Source organism: Festucalex cinctus, chromosome 1 (genome assembly GCF_051991245.1).
Source record: "Festucalex cinctus isolate MCC-2025b chromosome 1, RoL_Fcin_1.0, whole genome shotgun sequence".
In the NCBI taxonomy this organism is placed as follows: domain Eukaryota; kingdom Metazoa; phylum Chordata; class Actinopteri; order Syngnathiformes; family Syngnathidae; genus Festucalex; species Festucalex cinctus.
In genome coordinates, this window is record NC_135411.1 from 69,003,600 (window position 1) to 69,029,210 (window position 25,611).

At 40.4% G+C, this 25,611-nt stretch overlaps 1 protein-coding gene across 1 annotated transcript in view; it reads right to left on the reverse strand.

The window, feature by feature from the left end:
• Nucleotides 1-7,938: 7,938 nt before the first annotated feature.
• The window catches only part of LOC144008276 (phosphatidylinositol 4-phosphate 3-kinase C2 domain-containing subunit beta-like), a 51,059-nt gene continuing 33,386 nt past the window's right edge, over nt 7,939-25,611 (reverse strand). The window contains exons 6-8 of the mRNA XM_077508258.1: nt 17,121-17,170; nt 8,107-8,214; nt 7,939-8,020 (exon numbers count right to left, since the gene is read on the reverse strand). Coding sequence (XP_077364384.1) covers nt 8,184-8,214; nt 17,121-17,170 — 81 coding nt within the window. The 3' untranslated portion in view covers nt 7,939-8,020; nt 8,107-8,183. The remainder of the gene's footprint in view (nt 8,021-8,106; nt 8,215-17,120; nt 17,171-25,611) is intronic.

Genomic DNA, 25,611 nt, shown 5'->3' on the forward strand with positions numbered 1-25,611 from the left:
GAAAATATGAGGCCTATAAAAGGCCCCCCAAAAATGGCTACAAATAGCAAAGTAAATCAAAATGCCGGACTTCCTGTTTGGCTTAGCATATGGTTCTAAAAGACTTTTTTGTACATCGTGGGCTCTTATGTATGCCTCCAAATTATCATAGCGCTAGGTGAAAGGTACAACCGGGAATGCTTCGTTAAAGAGGAGTTTTTTAGCTCAAAAAGTGATGCCCGGCCCTTGCGGGACTTCCTGTTGGGTTTAGCACAAAGCAGCAAGAGACTTTTTTGTACATCGTGGGCTGTTACATATGTCTACAAATTTTCGTAGCTCTAGCTGCTTCGTACAACTGAGAATTCTTCATTAAGAAGATTTTTTTTCCTTTGCAAACAAGTGCATGCCACGACAACAGCGTGCAGCGAAATAAAAAGCTTTCAATAACTTTTCATCTTCAACATCTTAAGATGAATCACACCAAGTTTGAAGATGATCGGATAAACTCTGTAAGAGGAGTTCGTTAAAATAGGACCCCTATGAAATGGCCAAAAAAATGGGAACACGTTCCAAAGTAAATCAAAATGGTGGACTTTCTGTTAGGTTTAGCATATGGTTCAAAAAGAGTTTTTTGTACCTTGAGGGCTGTTACATATGTCTTTAAATTTTGGTAACTCTAGGTGAAACGTACAGCCGGGAATGCTTCATTAAGTAAGAATTTTGAAACTCAAAATTTGATGCCCCGCCTCTGGCGGACTTCCTGTTGGGTTTAGCATATGGCACCAACAGACTTTTTTGTAGGTCATAGTCTGTTACATATGTGTACCAATTTTCGTAGCTCTAGGTTAAACATACAACCGGCAATACTACGTTTAGTAAGAGTTTTGAAACTCTAAATTTGATGCCCCACCGCCGTCATATAGTATGTCGAAAACTTTAGATTTTTTACCATGGTGTTGTCCCAGGTCTTGAGATGGTACATCCCAAGTTTGAAGTCAATTGGATTAACCGTGTAGGAGAAGCAGGCAAAAGTATGACCCCTGTAAATGTGCAAAAATTGGCCAAAATTGGACATTTAAATACTCATATCTCACTTCCTGTCTATTTTAGGGTACACACATCAAAGAGGTTTTTGTTCATCTGGATGTGCTACAGGTGCCACACAATTTTCATAGCCGTCGGACAATCGTAGCGGGCCAGGGATCTGTTTAACCTATGTAGGTGGCGCTATGGAGCCATTTTTCTGTTATCACCTATGGCGACTTTAAAATATCAAATTTTTCGCCAGGCCTGACGTGTGTGTAAAGTTTGGTGAGTTTTCGTTCACGTTTAGTGTCTCAAAAATGTGATTGTTTGCGGAAAAGAATAATAACAAATAAAAAGAAGAAGAATAATAAGAATTCCTTGAAAAACAATAGGGACCTCGCAGCGGTCGCTGCTCGGGCCCTAATTATATCACAATAAATTATTCCAAGTACCCTCTACAGTGCTCACGTAGTATTTATTTCTGTTTGATACATTGAATGAGTTTTTCTATGTATGTTTGAAATATCCAACTGTGTGAGTAGTCAATGAACGCACCAAGATTTACCGCCGAACGTGACTGACGTGCTTCGTTTTCTTTTGCTTCTCTCCACGCATCTCTGAATTGTATAATGTAAGCACCTTTTTTTCCCCAAAAAAACTTGTTCATGTGTGTTTATGTATGTTTATGTATGTCTTGCTGCAGACTATGATCTACAAAAAAGCCTGTTGGTGCCATATGCTAAACCTAACAGGAAGTCCGCCAAGGGCGAGGCATCAAATTTTGTGTTTCAAAATTCTTATTTAATGAAGCATTCCCGGCTGTACATTTCACCTAGAGTTACCAACATTTGAAGACATATGTAACAGACCTCAAGGTACAAAAAACTCTTTTTGAACCATATGCTAAAGTAAGAATTTTGAAACTGTAAATTTGATGCCCCGCCACCGTCATATATAGTATGTCAAAAACTTTAGATTTTTTACCATGATGTGTTCCCAGGTGTTGAGATGGTACAGCCCAAGTTTGAAGTCAATCGGGTTAACCGTGTAGGAGAAGCGGGCAAAAGTATGACCCCTGTAAATGTGCAAAAATGGGCCAAAATTGGACATTCAAATACTCATACCTCACTTCCTGTCTATTTTAGGGTACACATATCAAAGAGGTTTTTGTTCATCTGGATGTGCTACAGGTGCCACACAATTTTCGTAGCCATAGGACAATCGTAGCGGGACAGGGATCCGTTAAACCTATGTAGGTGGCGCTACAGAGCCATTTTTCTGTTATCATGTATGGCGACTTTAAAATATCAAATTTTTCGCCAGGCCCGATCTGCGTGTAAAGTTTGGTGAGTTTTCGTTCATGTTTAGTGCCTCAAAAATGTGGTTGTTTGCGGAAAAGAATAATAACAAAGAAAAAGAAGAATAATAATAATAACTAGAGCTGCGAGCAGCTATAAAGGGCCCTCGCAGCCCGGGCCACGTTGGAGTCCTTGCACGTTGGGGTACTTGCACGTTAGGGTACTGGCACGTTGGGGTACTGGCATATTGGAAGCAAAATTTCTTTGAAAATGGCATAATAGACGTTTACATGTAGAATATTTTTTTTGCCAGTGTGTGTCAAGCTCAACGGGTTTTGGTGATTGTTAAGACCTGCAAAAATCAGCGTCCTTTTTTATTTTTAGGCAATGAGTTGCCCTGATTGGTATTTTTTGTAAAAGCGTATATATACATCATCGCTCGTTGTACTCATTGCACAATGTTACTTTTATTGTCCAAAGGGGCAATCAAAAATGAATAAAACAAAATGGAAACGTACATACGTTTGGATCGGTGTGAAGCCAGTGAACAATTTGAGTGGTGGAAACTAAAAGAATATTCATAAATGACTTAGTCATCACACTTAGAATGAGTTTACATTTTTTTGTACAAAATACCATTTGTGGTTTTTTTTTTTATATAAGCCTCAAGGGCTAGGTGGCGCTGTATTTATAACTGAATGTTGTCATCGAGATACCTTCAGGCCTTGATTATAAGCATACATGTCAAGTGTGGGATTTTTTTTTGGAGCATGTACCGTGGAGTTATTAAGCATATCCTTCATTCACAATATTGCTTTTAATGTCCACAGAGGCTATCAAAAATAAATAAAAATATATATATGTTTGGATAAGTCTGATGCCAGTGAACATTTTGAGTGGTGGAAACTAAAAGAATATTCATAAATGACTTAGTTATCACACTTAGAATGAGTTTACATTTTTTGTACAAAATACCGTATGTGGGGTATTTTTTTTTTATGCCTCAAGGGCTAGGTGGCGCTGCATATATAACTGAATGTTGTCATAGAGATAGCTTCAGGCCTTGACGATAAACATACATGTCAAGTTTGGGATTTTTTGGAGCATGTAACGGGGAGTTATTAAGCATATCCTTTTTCAGTGCGAAACACAAATTTTGATGCCCCGCCTTCATCATTTAGTATTTCGAAAGGTCAAGATTTTTCCCCCTGTCGTTGGCTCAGGTCTTGACATGGTCCAGGTCAAGTCTTAACTCAGTCAGATGAAACGTGTAGGAGAAGTGGGCAAAAGTCTGCGCCCTGTGAATGTGCAAAAATTGTCAAAAATGGGACATTCAAAAATTCGTAGCTCACTTCCTGTTCATTTTAGCATATGGGTACAAGAGACTTTTTTGTAGGTCTTGGGCTCCCTCATACACCTAAAAATATTCGTCGTTCTTGCTTAAACGTACAACCGGGGCTGCTTCGTTAAAAACTTCTAGGGGGCGCTATTGAGTCATTTTTGTAAAAATAGCACAATCAACAATAAAATATTGCTCATTTTACCAGGCCAGATGTGTGTGCCAAGTTTCATGAGTTTCTGTGCATGTTTAGACACTCAAAACTGGCGTTGTTTTCTTGGCGAACAGCGCTTAGCCACACCCACAGCAATTCGCGAAAACTCACAAACTTCGTGTTGTGACATCATGAAGGCCGAAACCCTCATCTGAGCAAATATGAGGTAGGTCCAGTTAACGTGTTTGGAGAAAAACGTAGAAGAAAATTCGTAATAAAAAAAATTGCCACTAGGTGGCGCTATCAGTTAGATGAAATATAAGTCAGTAGATGTCTTTAGGGCTGGACTCTCATCAAATGTGTGAAATTTTGGGAAGATAGGATCATCTCGGTCAAGTTAATGCAGCTTTTATTTTCACAAAAAATCTTCAGACTTTGCGTCACCGTAGCGGCCACGCCCTTTGGCGAAAAGTTACAATATTCGGTGTGGGGCATGATCAACATCTTAAGCCTTTTCTGACCAATTTTCAAATGGATCCCTTCAACAAGCTCAGCACAGTAGCTAAAAACGTAAAGTATGACATTTATTGTAACCACTAGGTGGCGCTATATGTATAACTGAATTTTATCATATAGATGTTTTCAGGCCGTGACTATTACGTTGCCTGAGAAGTTTGAGATTTTTTGGAGCTTGAACATGGGAGTTATTAAGCATTTGCTCTTTCTGGACAAATGAAATTTTAAAGGCAATATTTGATGCCCCGCCCCCGTCATATAGTATTTCAAAAAGGCAAGATGTTTTGCCCAGTTTTTCTCTCAGGTCTTGAGATGATAAATGCCAAGTTTGAAGTCAATTGGATGAAAAATGTTTGCAAAGGGGGAAAAAGCATGACCACAGTGAATGTGCCAAAATAGGCCAAAATTGGACATAAGAAAATTCATAGCTCACTTCCTGTACATTTTAGCTACATGGTCCCAATAGACTTTTTTGTGCGTCTCGGGGTGCTACACGTGCCTGCCAATTTTTGTTGCTCTAGCTCAAACGTGCCGGGCTTGGTTTTTATTTTTCTACGCTAGGGGGCGCTATCGAGTCGCATTGTTATGACGACTTAATAATATCAAATTTTTCGCCGGGCCTGAGGAGTGTGCAAAGTTCGGTGAGTTTTCGTGAATGTTTAGGTACCCAAAATCGCGATCGTTTGCGGAGAATAAAGAAGAAGAAGAAGAAGAAGAAGACGAGAGCTGCGAGCAGCTATAAAGGGCCCTCGCAGCCCGGGCCACGTTGGGGTACTTGCACGTTTGGGTACTTGCACGTTGGGGTACTCGCACATTGGAGTACTGGCACATTAGGAGCAAAATTTCTTTTAACATGGCATGATAAACCTTTACATGTGGATTTTTTTTTTGCCAGGTTTGATGTGTGTCAAGCTCAATGGGTTTTGGTGATTGTTAAGATCTGCAAAAATCAGCGTCCTTTTTTATTTTTAGGGAATGAGTTGACCTGAAAGTATATATACCCATCATTGCTCGTACTGATTGCACGATGTTGCTTTTATTGTCCATAGAGGCTATCAAAAATAAATAAAGCAAAATAAAAAAGTACATATGTTTGGATCGGTCTGATACCATTGAACATCTTGAGTAGTGGAAAGTAAAAGAATATTCATAAATGACTTAGTTATAATACTTACAATGAGTTCACCAATTTTGTACAAAATACCGTCAGTGTTTTTTTTTTTGTTTTTTTTTATGCTTCAAGGACTAGGTGGCGCTGTATTTATAACTGAATTTTGTCATAGAGATACCTTCAGGCCTTGACGATAAATATACATGTCAAGTTTGGGATTTTTTTTAAGCATCTACCGGGGAGTTATTAAGCATATCCTTCATTCACGATACTGCTTTTAACGTCCATAGAGGCTATCAAAAATAAATAAAAATAAATAAAAAATACATATGTTTGGATCGGTCTGTTGCCAGTGAACATTTTGAGTGGTGGAAAGTAAAAGAATATTCATAAATGACTTAGTTATCAAACTGAGAATGAGTTTACAATTTTTGTAAAAATACCGTATGTGGGGTATTTTTTTTCATGCCTCAAGGGCTAGGTGGCGCTGCATATATAACTGAATGTTGTCATATAGATAGCTTCAGGCCTTGACTATAAACATACATGTGAAGTTTGGGATTTTTTGGAGCATGGGAGTTATTAAGCATATCCTTTTCCAGTGTGAAACACAAATTTTGATGCCCCGCCCTCATCATAAAGTATTTCGAAAAGTCAAGATTTTTCCCCCTGTCGTTGGCTCAGGTCTTGACATGGTCCAGGTCAAGTCTTAACTCAGTCGGACGAAACGTGTAGGAGAAGTGGGCAAAAGTATGCCCCCTGTAAATGTGCAAAAATCGTCAAAAATGGGACATTCAAAAATTCGTAGCTCACTTCCTGTTCATTTTAGCAGATGGGTCCAAGAGACTTTTTTTGTAAGTGTTGGGCTCCCTCATACACCTAAAAATATTCCTTGTTCTTGCTTAAACGTACAACCGGGGCTGCTTCGTTAAAAATTTCTAGGGGGCGCTACTGAGTCTTTTTTTCAAAAATAGCACAATCAACAATAAAATATTGCTCATTGTACCAGGCCAGATGTGTGTGCCAAGTTTCATGAGTTTCTGTGCATGTTTAGACCCTCAAAACTGGCGTTGTTTTCTTGGCGAACAGCGCTTAGCCACGCCCACAGCAATTTGCGAAAACTCACAAACTTTGTGTTGTGACATTGTGAAGGCCGAAACCCTCATCTGAGCAAATATGAGGTAGGTCCAGTTAACGTGTTTGGAGAAAAACGTAGAAGAAAATTCGTAAGAAAAAAAATTGCCACTAGGTGGCGCTATCAGTAAGATGAAATATAAGTTCGCAGATATCTTTAGGGCTGGACTCTCATCAAATGTGTGAAATTTTGAGAAGATAGGATCATCTGGGTCAAGTTAATGCAGCTTTTATTGTCACGAAAAATCTTCAGACTTTGCGTCACCGTAGCGGCCACGCCCTTTGGCCAAAAGTTACAATATTCGGTGTGGGGCATGATCAACATCTTAAGGCGTTTCTGACCAATTTTAAACTGGATCCCTTCAACGAGCTCAGCACAGTAGCTAAAAGCAAAGTATGACACGTAGTGTTACCACTAGGTGGCGCTATATGTATAACTGAATTTTATCATATAGATGTTTTCAGGCTGTGACTATTAGGTTGCCTGAGAAGTTAGAGATTTTTTGGAGCTTGAACATGGGAGTTATTAAGCATTTGCTCTTTCTGGACAAGTGAAATTTTAAAGGCAATATTTGATGCCCCGCCCCCGTCATATAGTATTTCGAAAAAGCAAGATGTTTTGCCCAGTTGTTCTCTCAGGTCTTGAGATGATAAATGCCAAGTTTGAAGTCAATTGGATGAAAAATGTTTGCAAAGGGGGAAAAAGCATGACCACAGTGAAAGTGCCAAAATAGGCCAAATTCGGACATTAAAAAATTCATAGCTCACTTCCTGTACATTTTAGCTACATGGTCCCAATAGACTTTTTTGTGCGTCTCGGGGTGCTACACGTGCCTGCCAATTTTCATTGCTCTAGCAGCTAGATCAATGAAAATTGGCAGGCACGTGTAGCACGTGTAGGGAATGAGGGAATTCGTTTGAGCTAGAGTCTAGCTCAAATGTGCCGGGCTTGGTTTTTATTTTTCTATGCTAGGTGGCGCTATAGAGTCACGTTGTTATGACGACTTCATAATATCACATTTTTCGCCGGGCCTGAGGAGTGTGCAAAGTTTGGTGAGTTTTCGTGAATGTTTAGGTACCCAAAATCGCGATCGTTTGCAGAGAATAAAGAAGAAGAAGAAGAAGAAGAAGAATTTTTACAAAAACAATAGGGACCTCGCAGCGGTCGCTGCTCGGGCCCTAATAAAAAAAAAATCAAAATATGATAAAATGATTCAGACAACACTAAAAACACAAAGTCAAACAAAACAAGGCAATTCTGAATAAATAGAAAATGAAAGCAAAAGAATAATGTGAAATGAAAATGACTGAAAGGAGGAAACGGTAAGAGGGAAAGAGCATCCATGCAAAGGCGACGGCGGCGTCCTGACCTTGAAGATGACGCTGATGTCGTCGCCGAGCGGGTCCACGTTGCGAAAGGACAACTTCAGTGGGACGGCGTTGGAGTTGAAAAAGGAGCACGCCTGACACGCATGGGCCAGACACAGCGGTCAGCGACGTGGGCCCGGAGCGGACGGACGGATGGACGGACGGACAGCGCCCCACTCACCTGGATGTGGATCCCCCGCACCAGCAGCGCTGGATTGAGAGGAAGTCGGCAGCTGCTGTTGACCGAGAAGAAGCGCTTCATTTCCTCCAGGCCGTCTCGCAGCACCGTCTGACGCATGCACAACAATCAATCAGCGCAACAAAAGTCGACTTTCACATTTAGTTTTAGTTCTTTAATAAATGTTTAGCTTTAGTTAGTTTCAGTATTAGTTTTTAAAAAAAAATGTATTACTTGTGCGCTATATTTGAAAAGCACTAGGCGAGCGATGTCATGTGAAGGTGCTTTTCTATTGGCTGATGCGAGATGACATCACTTCTGTGTGACACACTTTCAAACGTCCTTATTTCTGCGGTTAATATCAAAATACGTCTACTTAAAGTGTATGGGACATGAAAAAAAGGCACCCTAAAAGCATTTAAAAAGAGTACAAGTACAAATGATTTCAAAATCACATTTAAAATCACCCCCAAAGGCTCATGAATTAAATTAATTACCAAAGACTAAAACTGACATTTGCGCGATAATTGTAATTAGTTTTGTAAACATAAAATGTAGTTTCAGTTAGTTTTCGTTTTGTAAAATGCATTTATGTTTTTATTTTATTTCTTTAACGAAATTGGTTTTTGAATTTTAGTTTTAGTTTTTTTGTTAGTTTTAAGTTAACTAACTAAAATGACCTTGGTTGTTTCCTGCTAAAATCTCCTTTCATGAGCCTTGGATTTCAATTTGTGGTCTACATGCAACAATTGTTTGGATTTGCAATGAGTCATAGTGGCCTTCCAAAAGAATCTTTGCCGTGGTGTAGGGCTGGGAATCTTTGACTGTCTCAAGATTAAATTCGATTACGATTTTTGGGTCTACGATTCCATTCAGAATCGATTTTGGATTACCGATTCAAACGATTTTCGATTAGAAATGATTTGATTGACAAATGATTTCTGCTTCAATTTACAGATATGCACAACATTGTCATGATGTACTCCAATCTGCTTTGCAAGACAAAATGACAAATAGAGATATTAAAGGTGCACGATGCAAGATTAGACTCAAATTTGAGTGTTAAAATAACCATATTTTTCACCTGCACATGTTTTAAGAATTGTATAATGGACAGGAGGCACGACTGTGGCACAATGACTGTTGCCCCTATTTTTCTATAAAAGGAAAAACTGTTGGAGCCAGAAACTTTAACTGTGGCTCTGAGCATGACGTCATGCACGCTATTGTCCCTGTTAGCTCTTGCGATTGTTCACGCAACTTCATGGACAGGACAGCTAATTCAAACATATTTGCAACGCACTGCTATCCTCAATGTCATCGGACTCACGGGATGGACTATTTACGTTTGGAATTACGTAAGCTTTTGTCACTCAAAATGACTTTCACATACAAAGTAACATTAATTAATTAATTAATTAATACATATTTTTCCTCTGTACACATTATTAAGCCTATGAAAAAGGAGTTGTGCTCCGTGTTTACGTTTGTTCGATTAACTTGGAGGTTTGCTTGTGCCCGAAAAGTCGCGCACACTCCTGTTCGTGTGCACGTCGCTGGGGTCCATTCCACATTTCGCCAGAGTGGTCGCAAATGTGCAAAAACTCGGAATCTTGCTTCCTGCCCCTTTAAAGAGTCTTTTTTTTGTTTAAACATGTATTAGTTTTGTATTGTAAGTGCCTTTTTCCACAAAAACAGAGTGTGAGCAACAACTGCCTTTTCTCCTTCTTTTTCATTTCTAATTTAAATAATATCAATTTTTGGATGTTAATATTGATTCGATTCGATTAATAAATGAGAATCTTGATTCTTTTATGAATCGATTTTTTGGCACACCCCTACCGTGGCGACGCACCGTTGGCCAAAACTCAATGGGATGGCATGTTTTCATGTATGTGCTTTATTCACAGTTTCTCTATAGAGTATTGTAGTAAAATAATAATAATAATAATAATAATAGAATTACAACTAACTGAAGAATACCCTGTTATGATGTTACAACAGTAGGCTGATTCTTACCTGGCAAGTCTGATTCCATGCTTTTCCTGTTTTAGACCAATTTCATATCCTAATAGTGGTGGTCCTGCCCTTCAGACAGCACACACCATAGTAATGGAGCGGCTCAACACTCAGAACTTCATGGCACATTTTGTATTTGTTCCTGTGAACTTATGTGTTGCATGTCCCCCTCTGGCTGGCGAACCAAGTAACTTTGTTTTTATGTTTTACAGGTGTGAAAGAATTAGGATTACAAATATTCTCAACATGGACAATGAACAGGAGCATATGGATGACTTGCTGAAGACATATTTCTTATTGGGACTTAATCATAAAGAAATTTTGATTTCACTTTCCTCTCTTCATGGAATTCACATGAGCCTTCGGACATTAAGAAGGATCCTGTCGCGACTACGGCTTTATCGAAGGAAAAACAGAAGTGATGTTCTTGATGTTGCATTATTCCTTGTGAACCAGATGGAAACGTATGGTCAGCTTCAGGGATACAAACTGCAACACCTTTGGTGCATACAGGAGGGATTTACTGTTTCCCAGAACACCATCAGACATTTACTGGGCATTCTAGATCCCCAAGGTGTACAGCTTAGACAACGAAATCGACTGCAAAGACGCCTATATTGCAACCCTGGCCCAAACTTCATCTGGCATGTAGATTCCTATGACAAGCTGAAACCCTATGGTGTTTGTGTTAACGGTGCAGTAGATGGATTTTCTAGAATGATTATCTGGCTTCATGCATACTCAACCAACAGCAATCCCAGAGTTATTGCTGGATATTTTATTTCAGAAGTTGAAGAAAACTGAAAATGGGATTATGGAAGACATGCAGCGTTTTTTGCGTCTTGAACATGATGACAATTATGCAAGAAATTGTTTCATCTATGGCTCCAGCACACACAATCAACGCATCGAGAGCTGGTGGGCTTTCATAAGACGACATCATGCCCAGTTCTGGATAAATGCTTTTCAGAAACTTAAGGATTCTGATGAGTTCACTGGTGACTCCTTGGATAAGCAACTGATTCTTTTCACCTGTCTAAATATCATTGAGGTGTGTATTTGATTAATTATTTTAAATATTGGTGTACTTGGAAACAATACAGTATCAGATATCGGCTTGCAATGTCCAATACGAAGCTTTTTACTGTCAATCGTATAAAAACACAGGTTTCACTAATACCAAAAGCTCCAAACCTTACAATTCAGTACTAAACTAGTAGAAATACCAGTAAACTTTGCTGAAGGTTTTTTAAATTTCAGTTTACATTTGGAAAACTCTGAGATCGGATGCAATATCTCGTTTGCAGAGGGACCACTCACTTTTTTTTAACTCACTATAGACTAGTTTGCTACAGAGACAAATTATGTCAATACAGGACTGTCTTAGAAAATTAGAATATTGTGATAAAGTCCATTATTTTCTATAATGCAATTAAAAAAAACTAAAATGTCATATATTCTGGATTCATTACAAATCAACTGAAATATTGCAAGCCTTTTATTATTTTAATATTGCTGATTATTTTAATATTGCTGATTATGGCTTACAGTTTAAGAAAACTCAAATAACCTTATCTCAAAAATAAGAATATTTCCTCAGACCAAGTAAAAAAAATAATGTCATAATCAGCAATATTGAAACAATAAAAGGCTTGCAATATTTCAGTTGATTTGTAATGAATCCAGAATGTATCACATTTTTTCTTATTTAATTGCATTACAGAAAGTAAAGGACCTTATCACAATATTCTAAATTTCTAAGACAGTCCTGTACACTTTTGAGAAAGTTTTGCAGTATTGGTTGGTATCAGTAGATGCTAGAACTAGGGCTGCACAATATATTAGAAAAAATATCAATATTGTCCCATGTAATATGCATATTGGAAAGGCGTGTTCATTTTACCAACTTGTTTGTGTGTCTACTGTCTCAGAGCGAACTCCAGCGTGTTTCTCACCTCTGGAACACCCACATCATCCGCAAAAGCAGGAACGCAGTTGCACCCAGTGGCCGGCCGTACATGATGTACAGGCTTCCTCAGCTTTTTGGGGTGGAAGACCATCTCAAACATGTACCATATCACGCAATACAAACTTGCAAAGCACAGTGCACACAACGAGGACCTTACCCCTGTGATGAGACAGTATTCACTTTATCCTGTCAGTTGATGTCAGACCACTTCCTTCGTGCCCCATCCACACCCGATGAGGCAATTGAGCTGTACCTATTTTTAAGAACTTACATACGCAATAATCTCTGAAATAAGACACAGTCAAATCGAATTAAAAAAAAAATCAAATTAATTCAATACATAATTTAAAAAAAAATCCAATCCAAATTAAATTGTGACATTAAGTTTTGTCTGCTGGTTTATTAAATGTTGTTCTTGTGTTCTGTTACATGAATACATTAAAATGTTTTTGCATTGTAATTTTGCACAAGTGCCAGAATGTTGGATGGGTGGTTTAAAAGATGTTTACAATAGTTACCAACTACTTCATTGTGGCATTTAAGCACAAACTATTGTTTGTTAAACAATTTAGAATCGGTAGCCTATACATTACAGTTGTCTGAACGTTTTGCACAAGAATTATTTTTGAATAAATGTTTCCTTTAAATAGCATGTCCGTCTCCCAGTTCTGAGGACTCCGGTTCGAGTCCAGGCTCCGGCCTTCCTGGGTGGAGTTTGCAATGTTCTCCCCGTGCCCGCGTGGGTCTTCTCCGGGTACTCCGGTCTCCTCCCACATTCCAAAGACATGCATGGCAGGTTAATTGGGCGCTCCGAATTGTCCCTAGGTGTGCGTGTGAGTGTGGATGGTTGTTTGTCTCTGTGTGCCCTGCGATTGGTTGGCAACCAGTCCAGGGTGTCCCCCGCCTACTGCCCAGAGCCAGCTGAGATAGGCGCCAGCAACCCCCGCGACCCTTGTGAGGAATAAGCGGTCAAGAAAATGGATGGATGGATGTTTCCTTTAAATGTTTGTTGGACTTAATTTGATTAAAATCGTAATTGACATAAATTGAAGAAGAAAAAAAAATTGATACGTATTTGGATATATCTCCCAGCCCTAGGTCACCATACATGTTTTAAGCATTTTATTTTAATACCGACTATGTTGAAACATCCATCCATCCATCCATCCATCCATTTTCTTGACCGCTCATTCCTCACAAGGGTCGCGGGGGCTGCTGGCGCCTATCTCAGCTGGCTCTGGGCAGTAGGCGGGGGACACCCTGGACTGGTTGCCAACCAATCGCAGGGCACACAGAGACTAACAACCATCCACACTCACAAGCACATCTAGGGACAATTCGGAGCGCCCAATTAACCTGCCATGCATGTCTTTGGAATGTCGGAGGAGACCGGAGTACCCGGAGAAGACCCACGCGGGCACGGGGAGAACATGCAAACTCCACCCAGGAAGGTCTGAGCCTGGACTCGAACCGGACACCTCAGAACTGGGAAGCGGACGTGCTAACCACTCGAGTATCATGCCGCCTATGTTGAAACATGATTTTTAAATTTTAGTTTACACAACACTGTGATTACAATATTGTAGACTCAAAACTAGTGGTGTCATGTTTCCCCACCCCCCTCATATTAAAGTTTCCCCACTGGGGGTTGTTGGACACCAAGTTCGCTATCACAACTTAAACGCCACCAAATTCTTGAAAAGCGTTTATTTAAGAAGACCCCCCCCCCCCCCCCTTTGAGAAGGTAAAGTAGCACTTAAGGAACATTTCAGTAATTGTGCAATACAATCAATACAATGTTTTGAGAGAGAGAGAGAAAAAAACTTCGAAGAAAATTGTTTCTTTTATCAAAAATATTTCCAGTGCACTCATCGAGCAGTTCAGAAATTGAGCAATAAAATCTGCTGTTTTGAAAAATAAAAATACTTGTCCAAAGCCAAATATATTTCTTTTAACAAAAATATTCCCAGTGCACTCATGGAACAGTTCAGAAATTGAGCACTATTGAAATAAAATACTTGAAAGAAAAATATATTTCTTTTATCAAAAATATTTAAAGTGCAATAATTGACTAAATGTTCTCACACAACAATATGTAAACTATTAAACATTGTGCAACATGTAGCATGGTAAACCTGATGAAGCGAACTATTTTAGAAATATGCTGTAAAAAGCAAACATTTGAAGTGCTTCAGAAATGACAGTTATGTTTTTTTCCTCTATGCTATATCCAAAACATAGCAGCTTTCACTACTGAGGATATGATCAAATTCCACCCTTAACTCTGGGAAGGCCGTGTATGTCCAGGGCAGTTCCATGGTAGGCCCGCATGTGTGAGCAATTGGTCTACGCGCAACTCCATCCAAAGGGGTAAACAATATTCCTATTTTACCAACACAGAGTGCATCTGAACCTGTGGTAAACCTCAAAAACCTTTGAAGGCCACGTTGATCGAGTCCTCTGATATATTGTTGCAAGTACCGGAGACTTTGATGCTCTGCTTGTGTAGAGGGAGAAGCTTCCAACAACTTCAGAACTTTCTTTGTGGTGGGCTTCACATTTTCATAGATTTGTTCAAGACTGTCCACACTACCAAAAGACTGCCTGAGCTCTGGACCCACAACCACTGACATTTTATCAAGAGCATATTTTGGCTGTTGGATCATCAGCTTGTGAGCAACACTTAAAAGTGCAGCTTTCAAGTTGTCTTTTCCTGGGATAGACTTGGCTCCCATCCGATCTAAAAAGTCAATCATATCCTCCTCCTCTTCATCGTTAAGCTCCTCTTGTAAAGCCTTGTTCACAAGATCTTGTTCTTCCTTGCTGATGTATAATAGAAAGGACTCAAACAGCAAGTCTGGTGTGACAGATATTTCACCAAACAGCAAAGCTACTGTGAATGCTTTTGCAAGTCTACAAGGGAAATAACCATGGTCCTGAAACCCTTTAATCAGGATGCGGCGAATAGATTTCCATTCCTCTTCCTTCCTCTTGGCAGAGAGTATTGGAACTCGCATGTCTTGCCCTTCAGTCGCATAGTCATAGAATTCAGTCCAAAATGCAGAGTAAACATCTCGAGAGACTCCAGCGGCATCTGCTCCTCTCTCATTGATGTAGCCGAATGTGAGAGGCCACTTTAGGAGATTTGGATTTATGAACTGTGCAATTAATTCATCCATAAGATTTGTTCTATGAATTTTAATGTGGACATTGGTGAGTTGGCCTATTGTGAGATCAGAGCTGGCATTTGTTTCAGCATGAGAAAAAGTAGCACTTGCCATTACCACATCATTCTGCTCACTGGTACTTGCAGTTGGCTCACTTGAGGAATATGGTTCGATGATAATGAATGAGTCAGAGGTAGCTGCAGGGATACTCCCAATCACATGACTCTCATAATTTTCTGAAATAGGGACAGTAACATCTAGCTGGAACGACAAAGGTTCAGCTACGTGAGCCCCTATGATGACTTCGGAGGTACTAGATGATGATAATAATACTGTCTGAGCACCTCGTTGAGTGTCCTCGTTTGGCTCACTGTGCTCCTCTTCTTCACTTTCCAACATAGGGACAGTATCATCTAGATGGAACGGTAAAGGTTCATCTGCACAGGCCCCTATGATGACTTCAGATGTACTAGATGATAATGATACATTTTCACCATCTGGTTGAGTGTCCTCCATTGGCTCAGTGTGTTCTCCCTCTGGCTCAGTGAGGACAGAGTTGGTGGATTCTTTTACTTTTGTGCAGAGGTAGAACCTTAGCATTCCCATCTTTAGCACAGAATAAAGTTCCCCTACACTAACATCTTCATCCAGTACCGCGTCTTCTTGATAGTCTAAGATATCACAGCAAAATTCTTCTAATTTCCCCTTTTTAGAAGTCCCATTTGGAAAGAAAAGTTCCAGTGCTCTTTGTAAGATATCCGCTTTTTTTGAGTCCTTTGGCATATCAAGTTTCCTTGTCCCTCCTCCTTGATTCTTTCGTTGTTGTTTCCCCTCATGTATCCATCCGAGTTCCACTTTCCTTGTTTGTCTAGCAGCAATCTTATTACGTCTCATATGTGGTCGTGCATGTTTGAAAGATGGTCCAGGTTCTCCCTCGTCACACTCAATATATAGTAACACTGCGGCAAATGTCAAAAAGTGATTTATGACCCCCAATAAAACAATGATTTATTGCCCCCCCCCAATAAAACTTTATTGCCCCCCCCAATAAAACTTTATTGCCCCCCCAATAAAACCATTCATATCCTAGTCCTTTGAAGTAAGCCCCGCCCCCTTCCGCTTTCTTAGCCAATCAGAAGCCGTTATTTTGAATTAAGCCCCTACCCACTTGCCACCTTCTTAACCAATCAGAGGCCGGAAGCCAGCTTCTGTCAAAAATGATTGATGATATTCTGCACCCCCCTCCCCACCCCCCTCTTCGTCTTAACCAATCAGAGATCGGAAGCCGCCCCTCTCATCGTCTTAACCAATCAGAGATCGGAAGCCAGCTCCTGTCAAAAATGATTGATGATTTTCTGTTTCCCACAACATCAAACACATGTTTTCCGGTCCCCCCACCCTTCAACAAACAAATGATTCCTTTGAACCCTACAAACAGTAGCTTTTGTTGTTTTCCGGTCCCCCCACCCTTCAACAAACAAATGATTCCGGTCACCCCCCAACCGACTGTCTACGTACTTTCTTTGAACCCCCAAACAGTAGCTTTTGTTGTCCGGCTGATAATATTATTTCGACATCCTCGTGTTAATAAATTATTTTTTATCTTACAGGAAGGATCCTACCACCAGCTTTTGAAGCAACAATGGGGGGAGCGCGCCCCTGTATTCGAATTACTGAAAAAGCTGCCTACTTTGAAGAACAAAGTGTATCAACTGAAGGGGGTTTCGTGCGAAAGGACCAAACTTCACACCCAGGATGTGCGTGCGTGAATGTAAATTAGTCACTTATTCTAGTTAAAGTGAATATTTAAAAAATGTTATCCATTTGTTTTATGTTTTTTAAAATAAATAAAAGAGACTTACCGATGTTTCGGAATATGAAGTCGCGTCTCCTTCGAGGGTTTTTTTTCATCCTTTAAAAATAAAAAAAATAAATAAAATAAAAATAAAATGTCGTCGGTTAGAAACAGACGGAGTTGGTTTTATAGAGGTGAAAAATAGATTATTCGTGCGTAAAGGGCGGTTATTTAACCCATTTTAGAATAGCGTCCTTCTTTTTCCTCAGGCTAAAAACTTGTAAAAAAAAAAAGCCAGAGGAGACCGCCTTGAGGGAGGTGTGACCCCCCTAAAGCCGCGGTAAACGGCGCCATCTAATGGGTAAAGGATGTTACTGCATATGGTCATGGGTTTTCTTTCTCAAAAATAAATAAAAATAAACGAAGCGATGTTTGTACTTTTTCTTTTTTTAGATTAATTACCACGTGGTATTAGGGTGGGATGGATTTAAAGCAGTGGGTGTGTTTTTAGACTGACTAACGAGGGAGATTCGATTTTTCTTCTTCATTTGAACGGCGACGGCTGAAACAAAATGTCTGACCCCGACTACCGTGTAATAGGCGAGACTAGCGTTTTAATGCAAGTATTGAACCCGCTGATGACGCCTCGAAAACAAAGAATGTTTTTACGTCGTGTCCAAAAACCTGTTGAAGGGGCTTTGGATAAGAAGTGGGCTTTGGATGATGCATTTTGGGGATATCGTTTTTTGTACGAGATGGGGGAACTATGTATTTTTATGGAATATGATGGGATCAAGACAACGCCGGCGGCTGGGTTCGGCACATTGAATTCAAATGACTGGGGTGTAATCATCGAACTCATCCCCCGAAACTTCAGAGAGTACACAACGTTTCATTCGAACCAACTAGGACATCGTGGTGAGATTTTATGTTTTACATGGGTTAGTCGAACCACGCCAAATGGGCGTTGGTACTTTCGAGTAAAGATTGAGCATGTCAAAAGAGATGATGAATGTCCAATAAAATCTACGGGTAGATGTAGAGAGCCCGAGCACATGAATTTTACCTTAGAATCATTCAATACAGAATGCGGTGTTTTTTACCAAATTGTAAGCGTACCATGGCCTGATTGGCGGGACCACATGCTGAGTGAGTCGGAGAGAATTTCTACATTGTATTCTAATAGTAGATTGTGGGTGAACCTCATTGGGGTGAGAAAAACACTGCAATTTGATTAACTACAGTCCGCCGGCTTCCCCCCTCCCTCCCCGCTACACCCCTACCCCCTCATATCCAAACCACCTTCCCCACGCACTACCCCCCAACAAGGTAATAACTATCTACATTCGTCCGACAATGGGGCGTGAAAAACTCTGAAAATTTGATTATCTACAGTCTGCCGACCTCCCCCCTCCTCACACCCGAACCACCTTTTTCCCGCCTCTACAAGTATAAAAATAGTATGCGCCCCCCAGCAAGGTATTGACCACCTACATTCGTTTGACACACAACAAGAAAATGCCTCCGATCATGCGGCCCTCCGATGAACGAAAAGGAAGCACCCCGCCACCGGCGCAGACAACTTCTCCGGAACTATTTTCTACAAACAGCGAAGGTACGCGATCCTGTTTTGATCCTCCTCCTCCTATTCTAATTACATCGAGTCCCGAATGCTCGGACACTGAAGAAAACGTTGCAGACGTTACCTTTCTTGGGACACCCGTCCAGCGAGGAGACTGCCCGATGGATGCCCCTCCCGGTCCCCATTCATCCGTGGTCTACCAAATCATGAGCACCGTAGGACCTTACGATGCTCATTTTGCGGTTGTCCGGAAGGACGAGCCGTTTGGCGGGGATCCCCGCCCGTCAATATCGGCGGGGTGTTACGGAGACCTGACTTCCGCGAAGGAGGAGGAGGCGGCGAAGGAGGAGGAGGAGGAGGAGGAGGGTCTCTGCGCATGCTCAAACGCTGGGGTGTGCGATGACGTCAAAGGGGCGTGTGGAAAAGAGAATCTTCCACCGCTCGCACAATCGCTCTCGGCCATAAGCGACACGTGGTGTGGTGAGAGCAGTTCGCCGGTAGCACACGGGATTCCGGCGTGGGGTCATTCCACCGAATCTTCATCGGCTTCCGAGACACCGGATCGGCCTGTGTGGAATTTCTCATCCGATTCAGCGTTTCACCCTTCACCGGTGACAACGACGACGACGACGGAATTCCCAAACGGTAAGGCTAACCCCGTTACTACGGAAGTATCTATGTTTGGAGCTTTCGACGCCACGTCGTCACCTAACGTTATGCTTCTAGGATTACCGGCGGGCCTCATCCCTCCACCACCTCCAGCACCGTGTAACGAACGAGCCACTTGGTTGGATTGGAGCCAGACGCCTTTTATGTGGGTGAATAACGCGAGATATCAATGTATTAAGCAGGCTGTTAGCTATATGCTAAGAATTGCTATCCTCAGATATAGCCGAAAAACGTGCGAGGGGTGTTTTTATTCATACGCCTGTCGAAATAAGCACACCTGTTTTCATGCACCCAGAAGCCCGTATTTTTTTGGGACGAATTTCGACGGCATTATCAGGGAATTATGTAACGGGCATTTTAGATCGACAATCCTCAGAGTTGTAACAATCTCAAACCATCCGTCCTCAGACGCTGACGTAAAACGCATCATCGAATCGGTGCTACACGACTACGTACATGAACGACTGATTTTAGATAGAATAGCCAACGTTCTTTCCAGTACGTGGGACGGATACCTGCCCTTCGCTCTTCCTGACTTGATCCGAGGGCTGTACGATCGCGATGGGTAATTTTCTAAGAAAAATGCAAATCAATTATTACTACGGCATGGAAAATTGGATTGAAATTATAGAGAAAACTATACAGAAACGCGATATTGATGAAGATGATGAAGCTGCTGTTGATGATGATGATGATGATTGTAAACGTGTCAAACGCCTGGCTTTAGTAATTGATAAAGTCAGGACATTAGCCCCCACCTTGTTTGGTGTGCCCTGGGGGGAGTATGTAAAACGCGTTGTTGAAATAAGTCACCACAATATTACTACTACCCTGGAATATGCAACTTGCGAATGGAGAGGTGATCCTGTGAAGGCCGGCCAAGTGATTACTCTCATTGCTCTATTCGTAGATTGTGTACGATACTGTGAAGATAATGACATTCCTCGTAATTTGGTAATTGAAATGAAACAATTTAAAAGCTTTATCGAATGCAAAGTACAACCTCGTATCTTGTTTAGAGTGTTTTACTATGTTAATCCGTAATTTTTCTACTCGCTTATTGAAAATGTATGTTTTTCTGTTTTTCTTAGTTTTTAGAATTATGTGTTTTGTTATTATCCTTTGATTAAAAAAAAAATAAAAATCATGTATACTCGCTTATTGAAAATGTATGTTTTTCTGTTTTTCTTAGTTTTTAGAATTATGTTTTTTATTATCCTTGAATAAAAAAAAAAAAATCATGTATACTCGCTTATTGAAAATGTATGTTTTTCTTAGTTTTTAGAATTATGTGTTTTGTTATCCATTGATTAAAAAAAAACACAAAAAAAACAAATCATGTATACTCGCTTTTTGAAAATGTATGTTTTTCTGTTTTTCTTAGTTTTTAGAATTATGTTTTTTATTATCCTTGAATAAAAAAAAAAAATCATGTATACTCGCTTATTGAAAATGTATGTTTTTCTTAGTTTTTAGAATTATGTGTTTTGTTATCCATTGATTAAAAAAAACAAAAAAAACAAACAAATCATGTATACTCGCTTTTTGAAAATGTATGTTTTTCTGTTTTTCTTAGTTTTTAGAATTATGTGTTTTTATTATCCTATGAATAAAAAATAAATAAAAAAAGTATAAGCGCAAGGCTTGTCTAAAACACACACACACACACACACACACACACACACACACACGGTAAATAATGCATTGGAATATAACGATGCAAATTAATTTTAACCATGTTTATTTTACTACCTATTAAAAATATTTAAATGTGTATAAAAATTATAGACACAACCTTCATTAACCATTAAGAGAGATGAGAATGAAGGAGGCCGCACGTTTGAAGCAGCTCTACTACACTCCTAATGAACCATCCACTTTCGGGGGTGTTGAACGCCTCCATAGAGGCCTTCGGAAGGCCTCGAATAAAAAAATAAAACGTGATAAAGTTAAAGAATATTTATCTCAACAAGATACGTATTCGTTACATAAACCCGCCCGTATTAATTTCCCTAGAAATAGAGTATTTATTACGGGGCCTCTGAGACAATTCCAGGCCGATCTGTGTGACATGCAAGCGTTAGCTTCCTACAACGACAATAATAAATATCTTTTAACCGTTATTGATATTTTTTCAAAGCGCGCGTACGCACGCGTATTGAAAAATAAATCAGCGATGAGGGTGGCAGAGGCCTTCGATTCAGTCTTCGCCGAGAGCGGCGTTCCTAAAAAATTACAAACGGATCGAGGGAAAGAATTTTTTAATACCCGTTTTGCTAAATTAATGAAAAAACATAGTATCATACACTTTGCAACGCACAGCGACACAAAAGCCCAAACGGTGGAAAGATTTAATCGGACGCTGAAAACTAGGATGTGGCGTTATTTTACGGCGAAAAATACCCGCAGATATATAGATATTTTACAAGAACTCATTTCCGCCTACAATAATAGTATTCATTCCAGCATTAAAATGAGACCGAATGAAGTGAACGCCGAAACGACTCGAAAAGCATTTTTCAATTTATACGGAAATATCCCGGTAGGGGGAAAGATTAAAATGAATTTTAAAAAAGGAGATATTGTCCGGATTTCAAAACTAAGAGGGGTTTTCGATAAGAAATATGAACAGAGCTTCACCGACGAATATTTCACAATTACTAAATGTATTCCACGAGCGCCCCCTGTCTACAAACTAGCAGATTACGACGGCGAGGAAATAGATGGGTCATTTTATGAGCAAGAACTGCAAAAGGTCAATATTTCAAAAGATTATGCTTTTCAAATTGAAAAAATTATTAAAAGGCGAAAGGTTAAAGGGCGGACTCAATATCTAATCCGTTGGAAGGGGTGGCCGGAAAAATTTAATAGCTGGGTGCACGCATCGCAGGTTGTAAATATTTAAAATGAATGGAAATATACAATATAAATCATACGTTATTATGGATCCCAATAACGAAGGAGGTTTCTTCGTAACTCTCCCGTCAAATTCAAGCATGGATATGTTTAAGGATAATACAATTGCGCAATACAGAGTTAATCTTGCGCGTCATTTAGATTTGGTCAAGGGGGAATGGGAGGTGGCCCTAACGGATATTTCATATCCGCGCAGCTGGGTAAACATTCCTGAAGAACACACGTCGTTTTTCTTATTGAATACAAAGACGTCCGCCCATTACGTCCTAGACGTTAAACCCGGTGACTATGATAATCTCGATAAGGTACGACAGGCGGTAGAGGGCGCTATAAAAGATAAAATAGGCCCTTTCATTTTATTAAATTTCAACCTCTTGAAAAGAACTTTTTTTTTCTTCACGGCGAAAGACGGCTACAAGATTCGTTTCGTAGGCCCTTTATCTTATATTCTGGGCATGAGAGCCGGTGAATGGTTTACTATCGAATTAGATTGGACTATCGCACCTCATCCCGCGGATATAAACGCGGGTCATTATTATTTGTATTTATATACGGATGTAATTCGACATCAGGCGGTTGGTGACGCATCCGCTCCGCTATTGAGAGCAGTCCCTGTTTTAGGCCGATACGGAGAGATTATTTATAAAAAATTTAACCCGGCTTATTACCATCCTATTAGTAAAAAGCACATCGAAGATATAGCGATTCATATTAAGACGGATCAAAATCAACCCGTTGGTTTTCGGTTTGGGAAGGTCATTTTAACGTTACACTTTAGACCTAGATAGACCATGGTTATTATGACGTCACATCCGGACCCCTACCGCTTTGTTCAATATTATGAAAATCAAACGGGAAGCGGAATACCAGGCTTTCAAGGTGCGCCAGTACAATACGGCCGCGGATTAGGATCTATTTTTGCAAAATTATTTCGTTTCGTGGCCCCCTTAGTCAAAAGAGGATTGAACGTGGCCAAACCGCATTTACAGTCAGCGGCTAAAAATATTGCCACAGACGTCGCAGGGCGTGTTATGGAAAGAATGAGTCAGAAAAGGGGCGTTAACCAAGACGGGTCCGGCCTAGTCGTATTGGCGCGGCGTCCGGCCTCTAGACCTGTGGGGCGCAGGATTAAGACGCATAAAAAACGCAAGCGCGCTACTAAAAGAAAATCAGTTCGAAAAAGAAAGCGTACGAGAAACAGCGTGGATATTTTCTCTTAAAGAAAAATGGCCCTCTTACATCACAAGTCGCAAGAATGTACCATGTCCGAATTAGATTTATTTTCACCTCCTATGACACAGCTCTCAATAGAACAGAGTCAGTATATTGAGATTTTGCCCCTATCGGCTCTTGGCGACCAATCCCCTATTGAATTTTTTATTCCCGGTGATGGGACGAAATATCTTGACTTGGCGGATACGCTATTACACTTACGTTTAAAAATAACACGACGAGACGGGTCTAATATCGCCCCTAACGAACGCGTTAGCATAATTAATTTTCCTCTGAATACTATTTTTAGCCAAGTTGACGTCACCCTCGGCGACCGTTTAATTTCACAATCTAGCGCCTCGCATCCCTATAGGGCTATAATAGAGACGTTATTAAATTTCTCAGGGGATACGCTGAAAAGTCAATTTACGGCGGGGATGTTTTTTAAAGATACGAGAGGTGTTATGGACTCGCTTGCCGTCGAAGGGGACGGGGTAAACGAAGGCTTTGTTAGACGGGCTCGTCTAATACAGAATTCAAAAGAATTTGACGTCATCGGCCCGATTCATACGGATATATTTTTCTGCGAGAGACACCTTTTGAATAATGTGGATTTAAGGTTGAAGCTGACGAGAGCGAGCGATGATTTCTGTCTGATGAGTGCACCTGACAGCGATACACGTTTGAAAATTATGGGTGCTTCGCTGTTTATTAAAAAAGTATGCGTCTCCCCAGCGGTGACGTTGGGTCACGCCTCAGCTCTCAATAAGGGGAATGCCTTATATCCGGTTACGAGAGTCAACATAAAAACTTATTCCATCCCTCAAAATTCAAGAATATGTCATCAAGACAACCTCTTTCTAGGAACTATACCAAAAAGTGTCGTCCTGGCTCTCGTTAATCATAACGCTTTTGTGGGCAGAAGAGATTTAAACCCCTTTAATTTCGCTCATCACGATATTGAATATTTAGCACTATCGAGAGACGGTACTCAGATCCCAAATAAACCTTTTCAACCGCTTTTTGCGGCGGGAAACTCTGTGCGTGAATTCCATAATTTATATGAAGCAACCGGAAGGTATCTGAAAGATTTGCCCCTATTTTTAGACTTGCAGGACTTTCAAAATGGCTACGCGCTTTTTGCTTTTAACCTAAGTCCCACCTCCGATACAGAGGCATTATCACCCGTCTCCAGCGGTGTCGTAAGACTAGATATGAGATTTAGAAATCCTCTCCCCCATACAGCAACCCTTATCGTTTACGCCGCTTACGACAGCATTATAGAAATTAATTCAAAAAGAGAAGTTTTGATCGACTATTATTAAAAGATGAACGGCCGTGATTTGGAGCGTCTGATGACGCAAATTCAGGGGGAAAGATTCCAAGGCGTCTTCGCCGAAGATGAGTTGACTGACATATTAGCGCCCCCTACCCCCGCCTTCTTTATTGTTAATACGCACCCTCGCCATCTTCCTGGCGAACACTGGGTGGCGCTATCGTTAGAAGACGACGGCACGGCTACGTTCTTCGATTCTTTCGGATTCCCTCCGGATTTTTATTATTACCCCGAGAGTATAAACCGTTTCTTAAAAAAACATTCCGACCGGATATTTCACCACGACCGCCAATTACAGCACGAACTCTCGACAGTATGCGGTCAGCATTGTGTTTATTATTTATCAGCCAGAGGCTGTGGCGAATCTTACCGCGAGGTTTTAACCCATTATTATGACGATGTAGTTACGAATGATGTTATGGTTGCAACGTACGTGGAAAGTCGGAGGATGTTTCCCAGGACGATGTGCGGCGGTCAAATTTCATGTTGTTTAGATATATTTAAAAAAAAATGTCAATGCTCATGATGTCTTTTTCAAATTTTTTATTCAATAAAATTCATATGCAAAAAGATACAAAAGATGCGAGCGGGTGTGTTTATTCTTCTTTTCACGACGAAAGGTGTAAAATTAATAATCCTCCCATTTGATGATTTTCTGCTTCCTCTTCCTCTTCCTTTTACCGCCGGATATTACGTCATCGTCACCTTGCTTAAAAATAGATTCGTTTTTTATTAATCTTAAACGCTCTCTGGCGTGAGGGTTCGATACTACAGTCTCGGGTATATTATGCTCCGATATTAGTTGCAAGAATTCCGTCCAACCCAGTAACCCTCGCTCGTTGA